Source organism: Drosophila arizonae, chromosome 5, assembly GCF_054131065.1.
Source record: "Drosophila arizonae isolate 15081-1271.41 chromosome 5, UAZ_ARI_1.0, whole genome shotgun sequence".
Classification (NCBI taxonomy): Eukaryota; Metazoa; Arthropoda; class Insecta; order Diptera; family Drosophilidae; genus Drosophila; species Drosophila arizonae.
Genome location: NC_142925.1, coordinates 20,220,306 through 20,239,831, shown reverse-complemented (window position 1 = coordinate 20,239,831; position 19,526 = coordinate 20,220,306). Strand labels below are relative to the sequence as shown.

At 36.2% G+C, this 19,526-nt stretch overlaps 1 protein-coding gene and 2 long non-coding RNA genes across 4 annotated transcripts; 2 read left to right on the top strand and 1 right to left on the bottom strand.

Annotated features, from left to right (window-relative positions):
* Nucleotides 1-1,157: 1,157 nt before the first annotated feature.
* Nucleotides 1,158-14,717, bottom strand: LOC149268729 (uncharacterized). Its single transcript, XR_016270534.1, has 4 exons — nucleotides 14,578-14,717; nucleotides 10,196-11,264; nucleotides 2,862-3,314; nucleotides 1,158-2,758 (listed from the first exon to the last, which is right to left on the bottom strand). It is a non-coding gene; the product is annotated as an uncharacterized LOC149268729 (long non-coding RNA).
* LOC149268730 (uncharacterized) lies at nucleotides 7,083-9,116 on the top strand. 2 transcript variants are annotated; one of them, XR_016270533.1, is made up of 3 exons: nucleotides 7,090-7,779; nucleotides 7,866-8,395; nucleotides 8,523-9,116. It is a non-coding gene; the product is annotated as an uncharacterized LOC149268730 (long non-coding RNA). The 2 variants fall into 2 exon arrangements; XR_016270532.1 differs by having other exon boundaries at nucleotides 7,083-8,395.
* Nucleotides 14,718-14,775: 58 nt separating the features above from the next.
* On the top strand, nucleotides 14,776-17,758 carry hui (hase und igel). Its single transcript, XM_089471365.1, has 4 exons — nucleotides 14,776-14,904; nucleotides 14,970-15,055; nucleotides 17,005-17,251; nucleotides 17,315-17,758. The coding sequence occupies exons 2-4, from the start codon at nucleotides 15,001-15,003 to the stop codon at nucleotides 17,622-17,624; spliced, it is 612 nt and encodes a 203-aa protein (XP_089327491.1). The 5' UTR covers nucleotides 14,776-14,904; nucleotides 14,970-15,000; the 3' UTR covers nucleotides 17,625-17,758.
* Nucleotides 17,759-19,526: the final 1,768 nt, after the last annotated feature.

Below are 19,526 nucleotides of genomic sequence, written 5' to 3'. Positions count from 1 at the left end.
CTACATATATTTGTCTATATATTGCTTAGTCTATTTCGGCCAGCTAGTGACAGTCGAAATGTCTCCCAATAGATTTGTGCGGCTCAATAAGGCGCAGGAATTTTGAAGTACATTCATATTTAATGCTCGAATCAAAAGGGCAACAAAACACGTCCCCAGACGTCGCCAATTAAGCAATTGCTGGAGCACACAAAGTCAGGCCCCAAAAATCTACGCGCTAAACTTGAGAAAAATTTCTGAATTTTCCAGTTCAGGCAACTCATTAGCGCCGCGTCAACCACACTGAAAAAGAGAGAGAGAGTGAGAGAAAAAAAAAAAAGAAATCCGTGCCAGAGACCGCAACTTGGATGCTCCCGAGCGAATAGTCGGTCGGTCGTTGGTCCAACGACTTTAGCGGACGTTCGATTAACCCCTTTTATCACGCGCTATTCTCCATGGGATGTGGGCCCAGGGGCCCGGTACCAAATTTTGTACGTTGCCTGGCAGCTGTCATAGAACACCTCACTTTGCCTCGCCTTACCTCAGCTCACCTCCCCTCACGCCCGTTTCGCCTCCTTCCCCCTGGCCGCTCTGCCTGGCATTTGTTTGTCATTGGGAACGCAAATTCGAATTGTTTTCAATTGGATTACATGACCGCGACTCACTAACCCATGGCCAAATAATAAGCCCCGCAGCATCACTCACAGTCACAGTCACAGTCACAGCAGTCGTTCAACTGGTCCTCCTGCCTGACAATTAAACTCTCGCTGCTCGACTTAAGGGATTAACCAAATTGTTTATCTTCCATTGCACGCAATGAGTGCTTATTAACACAAATGCTTGACTCGATAAATGTGCGACTTGACTTACAGCCAAAATAAACATGGATAACAATAACTGACAGTGATGACACGAGTTTGAAGAGCTGGCAGATTAAAGCAAACTTCTTTTAGTTTTCCAGAAAGGAAGAGACATGAATGGGGTATAAAACCGAAAATACTAGACATAAATGAGCATACAAATTAAATGAGACTATTATTATTATTATTTATTCGTTATTATTATTATTATTCTTATTATTTATTTATTTATTTATTAAAATTAAATTATTAATATTAATTTTATTACTATATTCATATAACTATCTAAAAATAAAACTTTTTCTGTGTTGGCTCCATTTTGTATTATTGAATTATTATTATTATTGAGCAGAAGAGAGTATATTCATTTCACTATATAATTTACATTAAAATAAATACTGAATATTCTTCAAATTCAGCTAGGCCTCGCCATATTTATAATGTGGCCTTGCTTCATAAGTCTTTCAATATGCAGTCTGTGTTTTAATGACTATCGAAATCTGCATTTCTCTGTCAGCCCCCTCAACTGCTCTCCAGTCAGAACGATACGAATGAGAAAACGATAGTATAAATATAATACGCTGCTCCCTGTTCTCTGAGGATTAAAATATCTAAAATTTAAGCTGTGTTTATTCAGTATGAAGAATAATATTATAAGTATATATAGATAAGTAAGTCTATATCAGACAGTCCAAACTGAACTCTTCTCTTCGCTTCTCAATAGAAGCCAACATATTTCGCGGAACACCCTTAATATACCTGCGACAGTATTTGATAGTCCTAAATTGACTCTAGTAACTTGTCAATAACATTTAAATCTAATTTTATTTTTAAATTGTGAATCCTTTTCTTGGCACTATTTATTTTCTACACTAGCCAACAAAGGCGCATTTCACTCGCGTTCGCTTTCTCTGGCCGCCATATTGCAATTATGGCCATGAATAAATTAAACGTACTCAAAACTCAAGACTCGCATGTAAATGGCCCATTTGTCAAAGATAAAGGAATATTTCTGTGACTCTGTCCATATGCAAGACATTCACAGAGGCGAGCCATAAATTAAGCCGAGCGGACAGACGGAGAAATTCGAGGCGCGAACAACTTAATTAGTTTCCTTTTATGCATTTTCTCAAGTGTGCCGCTAGTCGAGGTCCTATTGGGATCCTGTTCTTGTTGCTCTCCTCTCCATCCTCCATCCTTCCTCTTCCTGCTGTATGCAAATTAGCTCTGAGTAATGTCGCAGCAGTTGAATGAGATGCGATGCCAACAAATACAGAAATACACACACTCACACACTCTAAGCATAAATCATTTTAAGTTTTACAGTTCTCTTCGATACTGTGACGAGTTCGACTCTCAGAGAGAGAGAGTCAACAGAGGTGCAGCAGCAGCAGCAGCAGCAGCGTTCTTCAAGTCATCATCATCATCATCATCGTCTATTCATGGAATTTGTTTAAGGCTCTCAATGCTCGCTGCTCGCTGCTCTCTGCGGATTTGAGCTGGCAGATGCTGTCGTTACGCTTAATAATGAAAGTATCTTTGGAAATGACAACATATGACAGTTGCTTTGTCTGCAAGCCAAACAAAGCCGTGGACCACCAAAAGTTTCGATGCGCGCAGATAGAAAACGATTTTGATATATAGTTATAGATATACGCAGCATATATACATATACCTATCTTAACCTATTCTAACCCTCTGAACCACCCTTTTAAACGCTTTCTCAAACGAAATTGCACTTGCCTCAATTGAGAAATTACCCCAACCGTAACGGCGGAGTGCTGAAGTGTTTGCCACTTGAGTCAAGTTCGGTTTGGAGTGCAGCCTGCTTGTGGGTTGGTCAGGTTGCCAGCGGGCCTGGCACGTGGCTGGTTTTAGTATAGAGAGAGAGAGAGAGAGAAAGAGAGAGAGAGAGAGACCTGTAACAAAAAAGCCAAGTAAATTTAATTAAATTATCTCGAACACGTGTTTGACCAAATGCAACGATTTTGCAGAACAATCGAGCACAGTTTAAATATTTACCAAGCGCTTGCTAAACGTCGTCAGGGGGTTCGCAGTTCGCAGTTCTTTCGTTTACATAAGAGAAATATTTTGCTTTTTGCTCAGATTTGTTTTTTTTTGTTTTATGTTTTTTTTTTTTTTTTTGTGTGGTCTGTTCTCAGCCCTTTGAAAGATTCTCACAGCCCGTAAAGGTGTTTGAACTTTTTCGCACATCTCAATGGATGAATGGCCCGGCCAGAGTAGCTTATCACCGGAGCAGACCTGTTTGCCAGTCGCTGGCAACTGAACAGCTCAACTGGATGGCGGAAAAAATAAAAAATAACAACAACAACAACACCAACAACAGAAATGCCCGTTTCATAAATATTTACCAGTTGTTTGGAGATCGGCTCGCGATCTCTGGCTGCGATAAGTTGAAGAAGGGAAAACAACTTTGAAGCATGCCATAAATACGCAGCAGCCAAATAAGCGCAACTGCAAACCAAATCAAATGAAAAATCTTATGAAAAATGCGTTATTGAAAATGCTTCAAATTTTGGGTACAAAGTTCATTAGCTTCAAAGCAAAGGTTGGCCAAAATTGGCCAACGATTCACGATTCATGATTCACGATTTGTTTTGGAGACACGTCCAACTGCAAATGGGCAAAAAGATCAAAGTTAGCCAAATATTTAAGAAACTAAATACTCGAAAAATTGATTTAATTATAGAAAAGTAAAGTTACAGCATAAACTATTTGCTTCATAAATTTTATAAAATTATGTTGTATGAATGCGAGCTATCCATGTTGTGTTAACTGCTTATGGTAGCTTAACATCTATATATTTCTTGTGAAGCCAGTGCAGTCTGATCAGATGCTGATCTTTAATCTATATAACTTGAATGAGAGTAAGTATTATAGCGTTTGTTTCAATGTAAACATAGATAATACTCATTATATCTATAGTTAATATTTAACTAATATGAAATTTAAAATTTAAATTAAATTTAATTTCACAGTTTTGTGTACAGATAATGCAGCTTTTCATTCAAAACAATTTTTATAGTAATCAATTTATTTTTTGTTTTTCCTGTTTAGTATTATTTACTCGTAAATTAAAGAATTTAATTCATTACACAATTTGTTTTATATATGTATATTCTATGCTATGTGCTACGCGAAGCGTGAATATATATAGGAACTTCCCTAAAGTCTGTTTTTTATTGGCCATTTCTGTCGACCCAAAACAGTTCAATTTACTTTCAAATTTAATTTTGATTTTTGTTATTTACCAACAAGCAAATATTAAAAGTTAAAGATATCAGATAGACAGATAATGCCTAGTTTTCATGATGAGAGCTGTATAACCTATGTCCTGAATATAAATCCATCAAGTAAATCTTCCTACCTTCCTAATAAAATATTTCTGCTCTATTAATTAATAGGGTAGAGCATCAATATTACTATAATATTCTTTATCGAATTATAGAAGCTGCTGTCATTCGTAGTAAAAAATTCAGCTAAAATTTTATACTTTTCTCATAGTCAAATTTGTAAATAAAATATTCTTTTAATTTTTTAATTACGAATAGTATAAAGAATTCAAGGACTACATTAAATTTAGTTTTACATCTCAAAAAATCTCCCAACAGTTGAGGAGACAAGACAAATGAAGAGTTACGCGTATTTATAGCATTGTAACCCCTCTCTCTTTCTCTCTCTTTGGCTTCTCTATTCCGCACACTCTCGCACTTTCTCTCTTTTTATGCCAGCCCTTTTTCCCCAACGACCGAAGAGTTTGAAATTTAAAATTGTGCTTAAAATGATCAGTAAATAATTTAGAGCACATTTGGGGGAAGCAAGTTTACGATGTGCCTTGTGCATCTCATTTGGGTTTAGTGGCGCCCGCTGGGAGTGCCGAATGCAGTTGTTGCTGGAATGCGAAGGAGCATGTGTAAACATGCGTGTGCCCGAGTCGGGGCTGCCTCTGGAGAACCACAAAAACGCGAATAGCTCGCATCATGCAATGGGGCGATGGCATCAGCTCGACTCTGTCTCTCTCTCGCTCTCTCTCTCTTTATATATATATATATATATATATATATATATATATGCTAAGGTTGGCTAGGGAGACATTTGCTAGATTAATTAGCTCATTTACAGTTAACAATGTTCGTGTTAATTTCAACGAATTAAATGATAACATCGTCCAACAGCAGACTGGACAGTCTCAATACACCTACGAGTCTCTCACTCCCGATCTCATTCCCCTTGGCCATGTCTCGAGTGACATGTCACACTTTTTGGGCCACGGAATAGATGTTAGCCCAAATGCTTGTTGACGCTAATGTCACTATTTACGGCCTGTTGCACTGTGGGGGGTGGCTATCGATGGCTGTGTTGGCCGGGCCGGCACCGAAATCGCGCCTCGATGCCGCGATTTGCATAATGTGATGCGGCACACCCATCGGCCCGAGGCCCGAGGCCCGAGGCTGACGCCCTTCTCATTTGCAGCGCCAGCCCAATATAATTTAACTTCATTATGCGAACAGTTGTGCCTTTAGTTTTGGTAATTTATTTCAATTTTTTGCCGCCACGTCTCGAGTGCCGCTACGATAGATTACCACAGGTCGTCCGGGGCGTTAGCAACCCTGCAAAAAGGGGTTAATGCCGAGCGAGGCAGGAGATAAAGCGAGATGGAGAGTGAGAGAGCGACAGAAATTTAGTGAAAATGTTAATTTACGTGCAAGTGTGTAAAAAAAATTTGGTCATATGCGTTATTTGTAACTGTAATTTGTGTTTATTGTCCCTGACTTCCACTGAGAGAGAAGCAGAAGGAGAGAAGATACTGAGACTGAACGGCAGCACCATCCAGTTGGTAGCCAAAAATAATTAAATACGAAAATCTTTGTCAAAATAACATAAACAACTGTGCGTGTGTGTGTATCTGTTTCTATGGCATATCCTTACGGTATTCATAATTAATTTTTGGTGAAAAATTTCCAAGACTCATCATTACACTGCAATGGACCAAAGTGCAGGATACAACAGCGACTCTCAGGGGAGCAACCTTTTGGCCATTTAGTGCGTCCAGCACAACACAAACAACACACACATAAACACACAGAGAGAGAGACTCATAACGGTATCTGCATAGAGTATGGGCGTGGTCATTGTTCTTTGGCTTCGCAGAAGGTCCTGCCACACCTAGTCTGGCCAACTCAAGACCCAGGCCCAGGCCCAGGCCCAGACTCAGGCCCAGTCTAGCTGAGCTCATTTGAACTGTTATATTGACACTTTGCATTTTGCAAACCTCCTTCAGTCTCAGCTCGAGAATCAGCTTCCGTCTCTGCCTCTGTCTCTGCTTCGGTCTCAGTTGCCGTCTTCTCTGGCATGTCCTTTATTTGCTTAGTTGTTGGCTTTGTTTGGCAACACGGATCACTTTAAGCACATAAACATGCATATAAATTTGATTATTATTAAGTCAGGCACATTAGTGCGAATGCCTGATGAGGCCCCCGACCAAAGGCCATTGTCCTTATGCCAAAGGGTCAGACATGTGTGTGAGTGTGTGTACGAGTGTATGTGTGTGTATGGCAAAGTTAATTTATAAATACTCAGGTTTATGGTTTCACGTATTAAAATATTTAGCACACTTCTTGGCAGCCAAGTTCTGGAAAAAGGCTTTCGCCTGTGTGAGGTTTTTATACATTATTTATAAGTCCTTCGGGCGACAGCCAAAAAACACTCTGTGACCGACATATATGTATGTATGAAAGTGTGCGTATGTAAGTGGAATTGTGTGTGTGTTTACAGAACACTCATCTTCTTTAATAGGCCTCAATTCAAGCATCTGTCAATTAACAACGAATTTTAAAGTCGGCTGGAAGTAGCAGAAAATTTAAATGCAGCTCGTATGTTTGCCTTAAAGTTGATTTTATTAAATATTAAATATATAAGAGATGTGTTAGGAATACTATTTATGGACGAATAATAAATTGTTGATATAGTTCCGCTTTCACCTTTGCTCTTTTTCTCTCTCTCTCTCTCTCTCTCTTTCTCTCGCTTTCTCTACATTTTAATATAAGCTAACGAAGTAATAAAGCATTTTCTTACAAGTCTTTCTATTTCTCTTTGTTTCGTTCTTTCTGCCTTATATTGTTTCATTCTCTTTCTTCCTCTATAATAAATGCATATTATATATATATATTATGTATTAGAATTAGAATATATGAATTTATTCGCAAATATAATATAAATCTATATATATAAAAGAAAGTTGTGTAAAAGTGAAGACTGCTTATAACTTGATTTGGGCTGAACCAATTTTTATGGTTTTTGATTTGTTGGATTTGTCTCCGCAACGAGTTTAGTATAGGGTCTTAAAAATACTGAAAAAATTTGCCGAATACTTGAAAAACGCGGTTTTTTCCCCAAATGTTCAAATTTTTTTTATACCCAGTAGGCTTGGTAACAGTGACAGTTTTGACAATAGTGTAGAAGTAAATAAACAAATGTAGTCAGTCAGTCTACGGTCTCCTGACCTCGAGCAGACCTGACTATTCAAAAAAAAAAAAAAAAAAAAAAAAAAAAAAAAAAAAAAAAAAAAAATTTCAAATCAAAAGGAAAAATATTTCAAATCAAAAATCTGCAAAAAATCAAAAGATTAAAACCTGACTGTTCAAAAAATAAATAAAAAATTAAAAATTCGAAATTAAAAAAAAAAAGGTAATTATTAAAAAGTGTATTTTTGGCTTTTTATATTTTCGGACTTTTAAACTTTATAAATATTTCAAATCAAAAATCTGCAAAAATTAAAAAAAAAATCAAAAGATTAAAACCTAACAATCAAAAATAAATAAAAAATTCAAAATTCAAAATTCGAAATTAAAAAAAAAAGTTAATTATTAAAAATTGTATTTTTGGACTTTTACAAAAGCTAAATATCTCGAAAGTTCAGGTATTTGTTTGTCTCAAACATAAATTTGTGTAAATTATTTATATTTATATTTCTCGATTGTTTTATATGGTTTTGTGCGAGGGCAGTATTACTATTAATAAAAATGCCGCGTCCTAGAAGATCTAATCTTTCCCGGCGGACCCATAATGCAATTAGGCAACGGAATAGCGCGAGTCAATTATCTGACGAAGAGCGAGAAATCGCCCGAGAAAGGCTCCGCGTTAGTACCCAGGGAAGAAGGGCCTTAATTCGTGCTTCTCAAAGAGAGGCAGCCCGTGAAATGGCAATAAGAAATGGTTCAAGGATTGATTTGAATCGAGCAGCGTTTCGATATGATTGCACCATTGATTACAGCTTGAATCGTTTAGTTTGCATTGGTCCAATGGACGTTGTTTGCTAGCATTGTGGCGCATTGAAGTTTGCTGGTGAAACGCCCGGTTTGTGCTGCCTTAGTGGTAAAGTGACATTGCCATTAGCGGTCACCATAGCCATTGCGTTCCCTGCTTTATGGCGAAACACTAGAATCACGTCATTTTCTAGCGAACACTCAAAAATACAATGCCTGTTTCCAAATGACATAATTTGGGGCGGAAAATATTGGAGACGGATATTTAAGGTAATTTACGTTAAAAATTTTATTTTCTATGACTGCCAAAAAAAAATTTTGAATAATGTAGTTTGTTAGATTTTTGTAAATAGTGTTTGTAAATATAACTATAATAACTATGGCTTTGAATTTAAAGATTCAAGGCCAGATTTGCCATCGCATTGGATCATTGCAACCTATTGAAGATGCACAGCAAAAATTCTTGCAAATATACTTCATGGGCAATATGGAAGAACAACTTGACCGGCGTTAAGAAATGAACACAGCTATGAAAAGAGCAATTCTCCATGATTTGCATGCTTAGAAATTTAAACCAACCAAAACTGTGCAATGGAACGCGTTTGGTGATAAGAAAAATGATGAGCAATGTGATTCACGCGTTGATACTCAAAGGAAAATTTAAAGATGAGGAAGTTCTTATTCCTAGGATTCCGATGAGCTCAACAGATATGCCCTTTGAATTTAAACGAATTCAATTCCCGCTTCGTCTTGCCTTCGCCATGACGATCAACAAGTCAGAGGGCCAATCTTTGACTATTTGTGGCCTCAATCTAGAAAATGCGTGTTTTTCTCATGGTCAATTGTACGTGGCATGCTCACGTGTTGGCAAACGATCCGCATTATTTGTTCTTGCACCCGACCAAAAAACGAAGAATGTCGTTTACAACAAGGTGCTTGAATGAAAATCCGATTAATAAATTTATCAGTGTATCCCAGCCTGAACAACATAGCTTTCAACAATTTTTTACCTAGAAATAATATAGAGGGCAATGCAACGTTTGCCGGGCCAGCTAGTCATATATAATACACTCTCGCATTTGCATAGTTAAAGTCGACTCTCATAGAGTCTATATTTTTCTCATAATAGCCAATATCGAAAATTCGCTATTTTGGAAATACAAACAAAGTCATTAAACGTTCCATAAGACTTAGCGAATTTCATAAAGTCCTTCTACATCAGAGAGAATATGCTAAAAATGCAAGTCCCTTTGGTAGTTAAAGGACACAAATTGCAAACAATTAATAAATGAGAATTGGCCAAGACAATCAGCTAAGTGCTTATTATTTTTTGCTGCGATGGAGTCTGCATACACATATACATACACACACAAGTGTACAGGCAGTCGAAGGGGCAGAGCCGGCGGAATGGTCATTTAAATGAAGCCATTTCGATTCGATGTCGGGCTTTGCGATTTCAATTATCAGGCTTGTATCTGAGGGATGGTAGAGCAGGGCGGGGCAGGGAGGGTTGCGACACAGGGACATGCAACCGCCGATTAGCACGTGCCGCTCGTTCGAGTCGACCTGCCAGCGACACGTGACCTAAATGAGGCCGGGAGCAGTATCTGAAAATAAACATAATTATGCCAACTATGGGATGCAGCGGAACAGGGCGAATCCGATAAACGTCGCAAATCGGCAAACACGCAACAAGATTTGTCATCATCAAACAAAGTGGGCGTGAAAATTGCGGATGAAACCGGACTGAAAAGAAGCCCGGAACTGCGCTTGTTCAACAAAATGTTCCGCTACAGCTTCCTTTCGCCGGATGCAATCATGTCGAGGCGTGTGCCAGTTCGCAAAAAAAAAAAAAAAAAAAAAAAGAAACAAAAGCCAATGTTTGCCTTTCCCAGGAACAAAAGAATTATGCAGTTGCAGATAATATTAAATGATATGATAAGGCATATGCTACTTGGAACATAATCCCAGCCTGAACAACCGAAGAGCTTCGACTCCATCTTAAAGTCAAGCTCTCTGGGAGAGATTTTCGTGCAGCTAATTTTGATGCAATTCGCGTATTTCACTTACCTCACTGTATTCCTGTTTGACCATCACGTAGCTGCCTGGCAGACGGTTGTCTTCGTTGTCCTGCCTTCATTATGCTTTAATTTGGATAACTTCGTGAGTCTAGAGTGGCTCGCCGCTGCTTGACAGACTGCCTCTGTCTGGCTCTCACTGATTTCTTTCGGTCCAGGTCCACTTGCTATTCATATTGTGGGCTACAAACTAATCATGTCCCCATTGCCATGCATTATTTTGTGCGCATTTTCTGATTGCCAAAATCGCCAGAGAAATCAGCAAAGTGCGTCGCAACAAAACAAAAGCCCAACGTGGGTAGGGTTGATGCTATATATCTATTGAAATTAGCTGCTCTTGCAAGGATAATCTTACTATTGAAATAATTTCTTGGCGGTAAATGATACCAACTTCATTAATGATGCTGATTAAAAGAGTTTCCCACTCTCTTGACAAATCAAAATATTATTCGGTTTTCTGGCGATCGAAAATAATTATAACTCAAAATGAAAATGAACATATAAGAAACCTCTAGTAAATCAATTGAAGTATAAGATGGAATAGCCAGACATTGGCAGACTATGTAGAAGTCGTAGTCCTGAAGAGAACTATAGAACAAAAGCTGCATTAAAATGTATTTCTATATGTCATATGAATATATGTCTGTCTTATTTAGAATCTCTCTGTCTCTCTCCCTGTCTATCTCTCTGTCTATCTATTTATGAAAAGCAAGGGACGAAGAAGAACTAAAGAAGACAATTTCAGCTAATATGCAGCAGTATTCAATTGGTCTTTTTATTTAAGTAAATCGAATGCTTGAAGCCGACAGCAGAGAGAGTATTCCCGTTGCTCACCTAAAGCTCGTCTGCAACGACCTCTACCTGCCTCTACCGAGCTCAACATTCGAGCGCAACCCTGGCTTTGAGTGAAAGTCGCCCTATTTAAAGGGCAGCAGCTGGGATCAGTCTTTCAGTGCAGTAAAGTGAAGTGAAGTGTGTGATCGGTCTGCTAAGCATTACAGACTTAGACGAAATACGTGTTGACGTACATACGTACGTATGGGAAGTACCTAGAGAAAATACTTGGAAGAAAAACACAAAGAAAATATTTAGAGGAGATTCTTGGAATAAATACTTGGACTAAAAATTTAGGGGAATTACTTATACGAAATACTTACACACTTATATATTAAACAAACATAACAATTATATGTATTTATAATCATATTTATATATATATTTATTTATATTTTTATATCCTGAGACTATTGAAAATTAGAAATCATGGGCTATTCTTATCGAAATAGGAACTAGGAAAGATGACACAAACAAAAAATTATTTTGCTTAGTTATGCATGCGCTAAATACATAAAAATATGGCTAAATGACAGCCTGTTCATATGATTAATGATTTTGTATTCCTAATTGTCTTTGATCTTACTTTCAACTGAGTTAAAAGTAAATTTATAGTGAATTGAAATAAATCATTTAAATGATAATATATAGAAATTATTACAAGTTTTAAATTCAATAACTAGCATATTTTTACCAGTATAATATATATGGCTAAGTTTTTTTTTAGAAATAGTGGCGAAAGTGTGATGAGCTAATAAATCAAATACTAAAGCCAATTTTCAGTGCGTTGGGCTGGAGTTGGAGCTTCGGCTTAAGGTTGAGTTTAGCACTTAGTACCCATGTCCCGTAGATGTCCAGGATTTGTCCCAGGTCGGCTGTCAAACATAATCACCTTGAGCCGCAAGTCCAGCCGGCACCCCGCCGAAATTTCGCTGCCTCGAAGCCAACACCGGCACAACTGAACACAGACACCCTCTCATCAGAAGCCAGTGTTATATATTTTGCTTTTGCTTCTTTTTTTTTTTTTTGTTATTTTGTAGCGTCTGTCTCGGAGCAAACGAATCTATTCTCAAAGGAAATTTATGCCGTTTGTCTCTGTGTGAATGAAATATTTTATTTTGGTTTTTATTATAGCAGCCCGTTTGAGTTTTTAACACATTGTAGAGCATTTTGTGTAATTTCAACACGTTGCAAGCACTCCGACGTCCGAAGGGCTGTTTCTGTGCGGATCATCGAAAACTTTTGCCAAGCCCACAAAACAAAATGTTGTCGAAATTTTCGCCAGTGTCCACAACTCGGACACAAATGATTAATGTGCTGCCAGTTCTCAACGCCAAATAATAAATTGTTTTTTGCGCTTTTTTCCCACTTTTTTATAAGCAAAAACAAAAAAAAAAAACAAAAAAAGAGAATACCCTACTTGAACTGGGAGCAAAGCATGAAAACTGCCCTGTCACCATTTGCTGAACGTTTTTTATTTAATCTTATATTCGACGTGTACAAAATGCATAAAAATACAAGTCCATTGGCAAAGTCTGTCGAAAATTACATTTGTAATTCCATAACTCATCCGATTGTTATTCAATAATAATAATAATAATTGTTAAAAATTTAATTCTATTCACGTGAGATATTTTGATTCTCATATTTAAAATTTTATATATGTATGAAATGACATTTAGTTTCCCACTTTAAACTAGTTGTAAAATTAACTTAACTCATCAATTGTTAATCAAAATTAAAATATCTTTTCATGCATGAAACTTTCTTATAATTTATGGGGCAAACTGTGGAAGATTTCAACAATGATCTGAATTAGTAATTATAGTTTTGCAACTGTTCCAAATATATCATTTTCTTCATATCAAATTTTTTTTCCTAATTTTAACATAAAATTTGAATATATGCCATTTTTATAAACTATGGATATTTCGATGGAATTTCAAACCGGTTTTGAGCTTTTGTTATTGTTTAGTTAAAAAAAAAAAGAAATACAAACAAAAACAGACTGGGTTTCTAGAAAATACTTCATATTTACGAAATGTGTTAGTAAATAAATTATAATTGTCTAAGGATAAACATTGTATTTTTAAAGACAATTTGGCGGTAATTAATTTTAAAACAATGAGTTAAAAATATATTGTGTATTCCTTAAATATATTTGTGAAAAATTAACATTCTACATGAATCCATTATTAATTACCTTTTGCAAGTTTTATCAACATATTTAAAATGAATGTTCATGTCATGCTGACGTTTAGATAACTTAATTAATTTTTGTGAATTTCGTTACGTTTTGCTTGATTGATGAGGTAAGCAATTATAATGTTTTATACTTAATTTGATGTAAATTAAATATTATAATGTTTTTTAAATACATCATTTAATTTAACTTAAATATTCGCTTATCAAATGCACCTGGAAGAGCGTATATTATTAATTTATTTTTAAGCTTCAATTACTTTTACTATATATTGAATATCAGGGACCGCAAATAATTATTTTTGATTTTTATATATTATTTATAATAATTAAAAATAATTTGTTTAAATTACTCAAAAAATAATTCTTAAATTTTAATTTTTTACTATAAAAGTTATAATCGTTACATATAAATGGTGTATGCCAGTCGATATTCTGGCTTAATTTTATAATGTTCAGTTTAACTGTTGTATAATGAAATTTATACTAGTTGACTATTATGAATTCACATAATATTAACATTTTGGTGTTTAGTGTCGCAAACATTTAAATCGATTTATTAATTAGTAGACAACGGGTTAATCAATTTGCCAAACTCGTATTGAGCTGGTTTCAGTCAACAAAATGTTGAATTGCAAATTAGGTATTTATCTAAAGCTTCCCATTTGAAGTCTAGAAATGTGAACTTTGGCATGAACATATTATGTGAATTAGTTTGATTGCATTTATCTTGCATTTCCAAGAAAGAGAAAAAACAACTTATATGTATATAAAAGATACGTAATAAGAGAGAGAGGAGAGAATGAGGAGAGACAGAAAGGAGAAAGAAAGAAAGAGAGAGGTTATTGCCCGAAGCAGTAAGGGAAATAAAGAAGTTAAAGATACTTCACAAATAAGGTCAGCACTTCAGCCGGCAAGAGCCGCACTTGGCCAAAATACAAAGAGGCCCTCAGTGGCAGAGAGTTGTAATGTAAAAAGAGAGGAAAAGAGAGATATATACAAATAGAGAGCGTCACGTGGTTCATTAAGTCGAAGTGAGTGAATATGAATAAAAACACAAACAAAAAAAAAAAAAAAAAAACGTAAAAAAAGTAAAGTCGACTAATCGAGTTTGACAAAATCCCCCTGATATTCCAAATTAACAAACACCTATTCCCGATCTCGTTTTGCAAGTTTTTCATTATTAACATCAAAACGTTATGAATTATGACGATCTAAAAAACTTGACTTTATTTACTCTGCAGACATGGGAAATTTCTCATTATAATGCAGAATTCATAGTATAAGAGAGTGACTCTTCCCGATATAATGTGGTCATATATTCATTGGTATACTCACTTGTGGCCTCTTTTGATGTGTAGTCTGCCAAAAGCCTTCCCGTTTTTCAACAGCTCATAAGACTTCTTGATTTTATGACTTGAGCTCTTTTGTTTTGCTTCAGCTTCAGCTTTAGTTTTGGCTTCGTCTCTGGGCTTGGTCTGGGGCTGGGTCTGGGCTTTTGTTTGTCTGGTTTTGCGATTTGAGCGCCTCTTCTTCTTCTTCTTGTTATTCGCACGACGTCAGCGCTAAAAATTTCCATATAAAAGCCGCCAACATCGGCATCGGCAGTTTAGTCGTTTTGGAGTTTTATCGTGTCGCGTTCGTTGCTTAAGTCTTTCGTATTGTGTAAGTTTTGCGTTCTCTGCCGTTGCTGACTAATCTGTGACTGTGTGTTTGGTGAATATTTGTAGTTGGATCTTTAATTGGATAGTGTTTATCAACATGAAGTACGCTGTCATCACCCTCGCCCTCTTCGCCGTTGCCTATGCCGCTTCCGGTGAGTACGATGACAGCCAAGCAGCTGATGCGTCATCAGCGCTTAGAACTCTTGCTAGACTATACTAAGTTGGAAGCCCAAAGCCGCAATTACATCATCCTATACGAACAACGCATTTCGACTATTAGAAAACGAACTCAAACTCAAGCCCAACGGTTATTATTATCGTCTTCAGCTTGACTTTATTCGTCATTAACGCCTTTGAAGACGTGTATGCTAATACGTAAACGTGATAAAAAAAAAAAGTTAAGCTACGCAGAACATCTTCGCCTTTATATATTTATAAATATGAGTAAATGTTTAGCTAAACCCACTCCATACATTGATTTGTCTGTTTCAAAATCTGTTGTCTAATGAAAAAAAAAAAAAAAAAAAAAAAAAACAGATAATGAATAAAACAGGTTCATTGAAACTCAATAGCTGTGGAGCCATCTCAAGTTCATTTTATAAAAAAAAATTATATACATTATAATTATATTTAGCTTAGTCATGTTCATTATGGATTATAATGCGTACATATAAAAATTATAGCTAATAACTTGAAGGCTCTTGGGAGGATGATTTTCAATGCAAACAAGTTGATATATCAAATTTGGTTTTTCAAAGTTCATAAAGATTATAATAATATTAATACAATTGCAATGTAGGAGTACTATGTATATCAGATAGTATATACATATATATGATACTATATAAAAGAGTCGATATAGAATTAAAATCATAAATTATTTACCGTTTCATAGTTTCAAAGGGAGCAGCAGCTAATGAGGTTTTGATATATTATTGTAATACTCTCTCGAAACTAGTTTGCTGAGCAATGTCTTTTATTCTAGGTTTTAATGGTTATGTATACTTAAACAGCCTCAGTCTGAGTCATTCAAAAACGTTCATCTGTATGATAAGGATCTATTTAAACATTTTAAACATTTCTTTATAAGTCATTAAAATTACATTAGAGTCAAGTTTAAATGGGCCCTGTGACAAATTAAATTTAAATTCTATAATTGGTTGTAGTAGAGCCGGCTCTGATGCGTCAGATACAAGCTGTAGTTACTAGCAACTATATCAAGTAACTTTATTTTAGCTGTGTATACTGTTAACAAACACTTAATGCTTAACTTTAATTGTTATTAATAGCTGGCAATGATTTTCATTGAGTGCGACTAAAAGTACTTATAATTCAACCAGATTTATACATACATATATTGATATTCAAGATAATGCTGATGTTGGGGAACATGTTGCTATAGTACATGCTAGCTATATACATAATAATGAAATATATAATACAATATTCATTAGATTAAGAATAATAGTGTTTTACTAAGAAATTGCTGGTTATCATATTTTTTTGAATTATTATTTATTATATGTATACGAAATGTAAATTTAAAAATTTCGTTAATAAATTTGCCCAACACATTTTATTTTTTCTTATATGAAGATATAATTATATAATATTTCATTATTATAATAATTTAATATTCATATAATGAATGTTTTATAAAATATTAATAAAAATGATTTATATATTGTTATCAATAGTTTATTGTTATAGTTTATACTTGCTTATGTATTAAAATATGTAATATCTATAAAAATATTTATTACGTGATTTATTTTACATATATTAAACTGCTAATACAGTGGAAAAAAAAAGAAATAGTTATCATCCAAAGAAAATAACAAATTATATATGCATTGCAAGGAATGTGAAATGCTTAGAAAAAAAACTCTGTTATTTTTGTAAGTTCTTCACTTTCGCATTTGCATCAATACGAATCAGGTTTACATGAAATTAATATATAATAATAATAATAATATTAAAATAGCTAAGAAAGGTGAAGACGATGCTTACATTTTATTATAGACCCATATATTTTTATAAAATTACGCGCATTCTAATAAACATATCTAATGCCCATTTTACTCCATGCGAATTTGCACAGACGCTGGCCAATTTATTCCCAAGGCAATCTACACACTTGACTCCGAGGGTCACAAATCGAATGTGTTTCCCGTTAGTGCTCAATTGCTGAGACGCTTGCGTCGCCAGGTGTTCTCCTCGTCGTCGTCTTCATCGTCATCGTCGTCGTCCTCGTCGAACGGTGGCACCACCCTCTTAACTTCAACCCACCATGTGCAGCAATCCGATGGCTCCACCATCAGCGGTGGAACCGTCCAACAAATCGTACAGTACGTAAAAAGTCGAAGTCGTTTTGAAGAATTTCAATATTATAATACATATGCATCTTTCAGGCCCGATATCACCATCGGACAACGTTTTGGTGAGGATTCGGCCACTGGCTCCACTCGGCCAGCGTCTGCCCAGGCAGCGGGCACCCAGGGCAACTATAATACAGGCAGCTACAACCCAGGCAGCTATAACACTGGCAGCTACAAGCCAGCTGGAGCTAACCAGAGCAATATCTCCAAGCTGCAAGGACTTTTGGTCAGCTACACTAATGCCAAGGATGCGTACGGAAATAATCTGCACCACGAGACCACTGGCACACTCGGCAGCGATGGCAAATGGAAATACGACCAGACGAGTTACAAGACGAATTAAATGCCAATCTCCCATCCGCCCCCTTCCCACCCCACCCCCTACACACCCATACACATACATACGCACACACCTATGCTAAGAAATATGGTTTGTGGCCTACTGATGTGTAATAAAAAGTGAAATACACAGCCACAGTGTTTCGTTTGTTTTTGTTCAAAGGTCATTCAATTGCTTGCAAGTGGGCGTGCCCCAGCCCCCCTCGACTTTGCATCAGCTGCCTTAGGCTCGTGCCTGGCAGACACTTTAGATGATTGCAACCCGCTCGCGAGCGGATGCTGTTTAATCTCGCAAAAAGTGCACAGCCTGCTCCACTGGGCACAAACAATGACAATGAAGTGGGCGTGTGCACATATGCAGCAACACTGCGCAAAAAGCCAGTGTTGGTAACTGGTGCACGTCAACCGAGCGAGAGAGCTTGCTCAACCAAGCGGAACTACCTGACGCGGCTTCTAGCGCTGATTAAAACAACGAGTAGTGCCGCATTGACAAATGGCAAACTATGATGTCAGGTCTGCCTAATGGGCGTGAGGCGGGGGGCGTGGCTGGATGGCATGTGGATGAGCATGTAAATCAAGAGATGCAGCAGCCACGACAAGATATGAATATGTTATTTGCTTGGGGAATTGCTCAGGTCTCAACAGGTACACGCACTTTGGCACCAGCTCGAGCTGGTTAAGCATTAGCAGCATCCTGAGTTCAACTGAAAATGAGTAATCATAGCATAGAATGCTTAACTATAGAATACCCTACATTAAACAGACATTGAGTTTATATTCATATAACAGTGATTACATGAGTTCATAGAGTCATTATATATACTCTTACGTTTTATTCAAGAGCTCAAATATTAGCTATTGCTATCAACTATTCTTTATTATCATCTGGATTTTTACTTATATACTGATTTATATTCATATAGTTTTGCTAGCATATTCTATGCCCTGACAAATTCGATTGTTGAAGGTGTTTAAGTGTTTAAGTGCAAGAGTATAAAGTCCATGCTAATATATTTATTTAGTATATTTAACATACTCCTCAGCTGTACCGCACCGTCTCAGGCTTAAGTAGGAATTTCAACTGTTATTCTCTCAGAAAGATTCCTCTCATTATCCTCAAGCATACTTAGCTCACATGACATCTCAGAATTTTAACAGGTGTATATACCCTTTTATCTATATATTGCTGTAGGGTAGCGTACACTCAACATCCACCCGCCTGGTAGCAGAGGCTGAAAACTTTTCGCAACTTTGCTCGCTGTCGACTCGGCGCACGGCTTTTCAAAAAGTTTTTAATTATTATAATTAATTACTTTGATCTCTGTTGCCGCAACTGTTTTGCTCCAAAGCTCCTGGTACTCTCTTCTGTACTGTTGGCGCATCTATTAATTTACTTGATTATGTTGGGGTTTACGGGTAATTCGTTTAGATGCCCTCCACCTCCTGACTTCTGCCATGTGCTTCTGAGAACTCATTTCTCTTTCGCGCATATGTGCGTCGTCTTTTATTATAATTTATTCCACGTAGTCGTGAAAGTGTAATGAATTTACTAGCGCACGCATTAAATCAAATTCTTTACATGGTTTGCTTTCCGAATTTCATACTCTTTGCACAAGGTGGACAATTTTTGAGTTTACCTATTTCTATTTAAATACTTTCCACTTTGATCCAATTTCCAGTGAATCTATTAGCATTTTATAATTTGCCTGTAGTTTAGTTTGATCTAATATTTTTGTGTTACAAGGTAAACGAAATGTATTTTTGATACACTTTATAGATTAAGTCATACTAAATTGAATAAGTTGTTTTTTATTCGCCTTCTTCAGAGCAGCCAAAAAAGAAAAAATTGCTTAATGTGTTGATATGCTAGTATATTTTTTAATTATAAAATATATTACAATTTTAA

Bases quoted from the DNA above. Each gene is read 5' to 3' on its own strand.
- hui (XM_089471365.1), top strand. From the start codon at position 15,001: ATGAAGTACGCTGTCATCACCCTCGCCCTCTTCGCCGTTGCCTATGCC. The intron at 15,056-17,004 runs GTGAGTACGATG...GAATTTGCACAG, and splicing joins CGTTGCCTATGCCGCTTCCG to ACGCTGGCCAATTTATTCCC. The intron at 17,252-17,314 runs GTACGTAAAAAG...TGCATCTTTCAG, and splicing joins ACCGTCCAACAAATCGTACA to GCCCGATATCACCATCGGAC.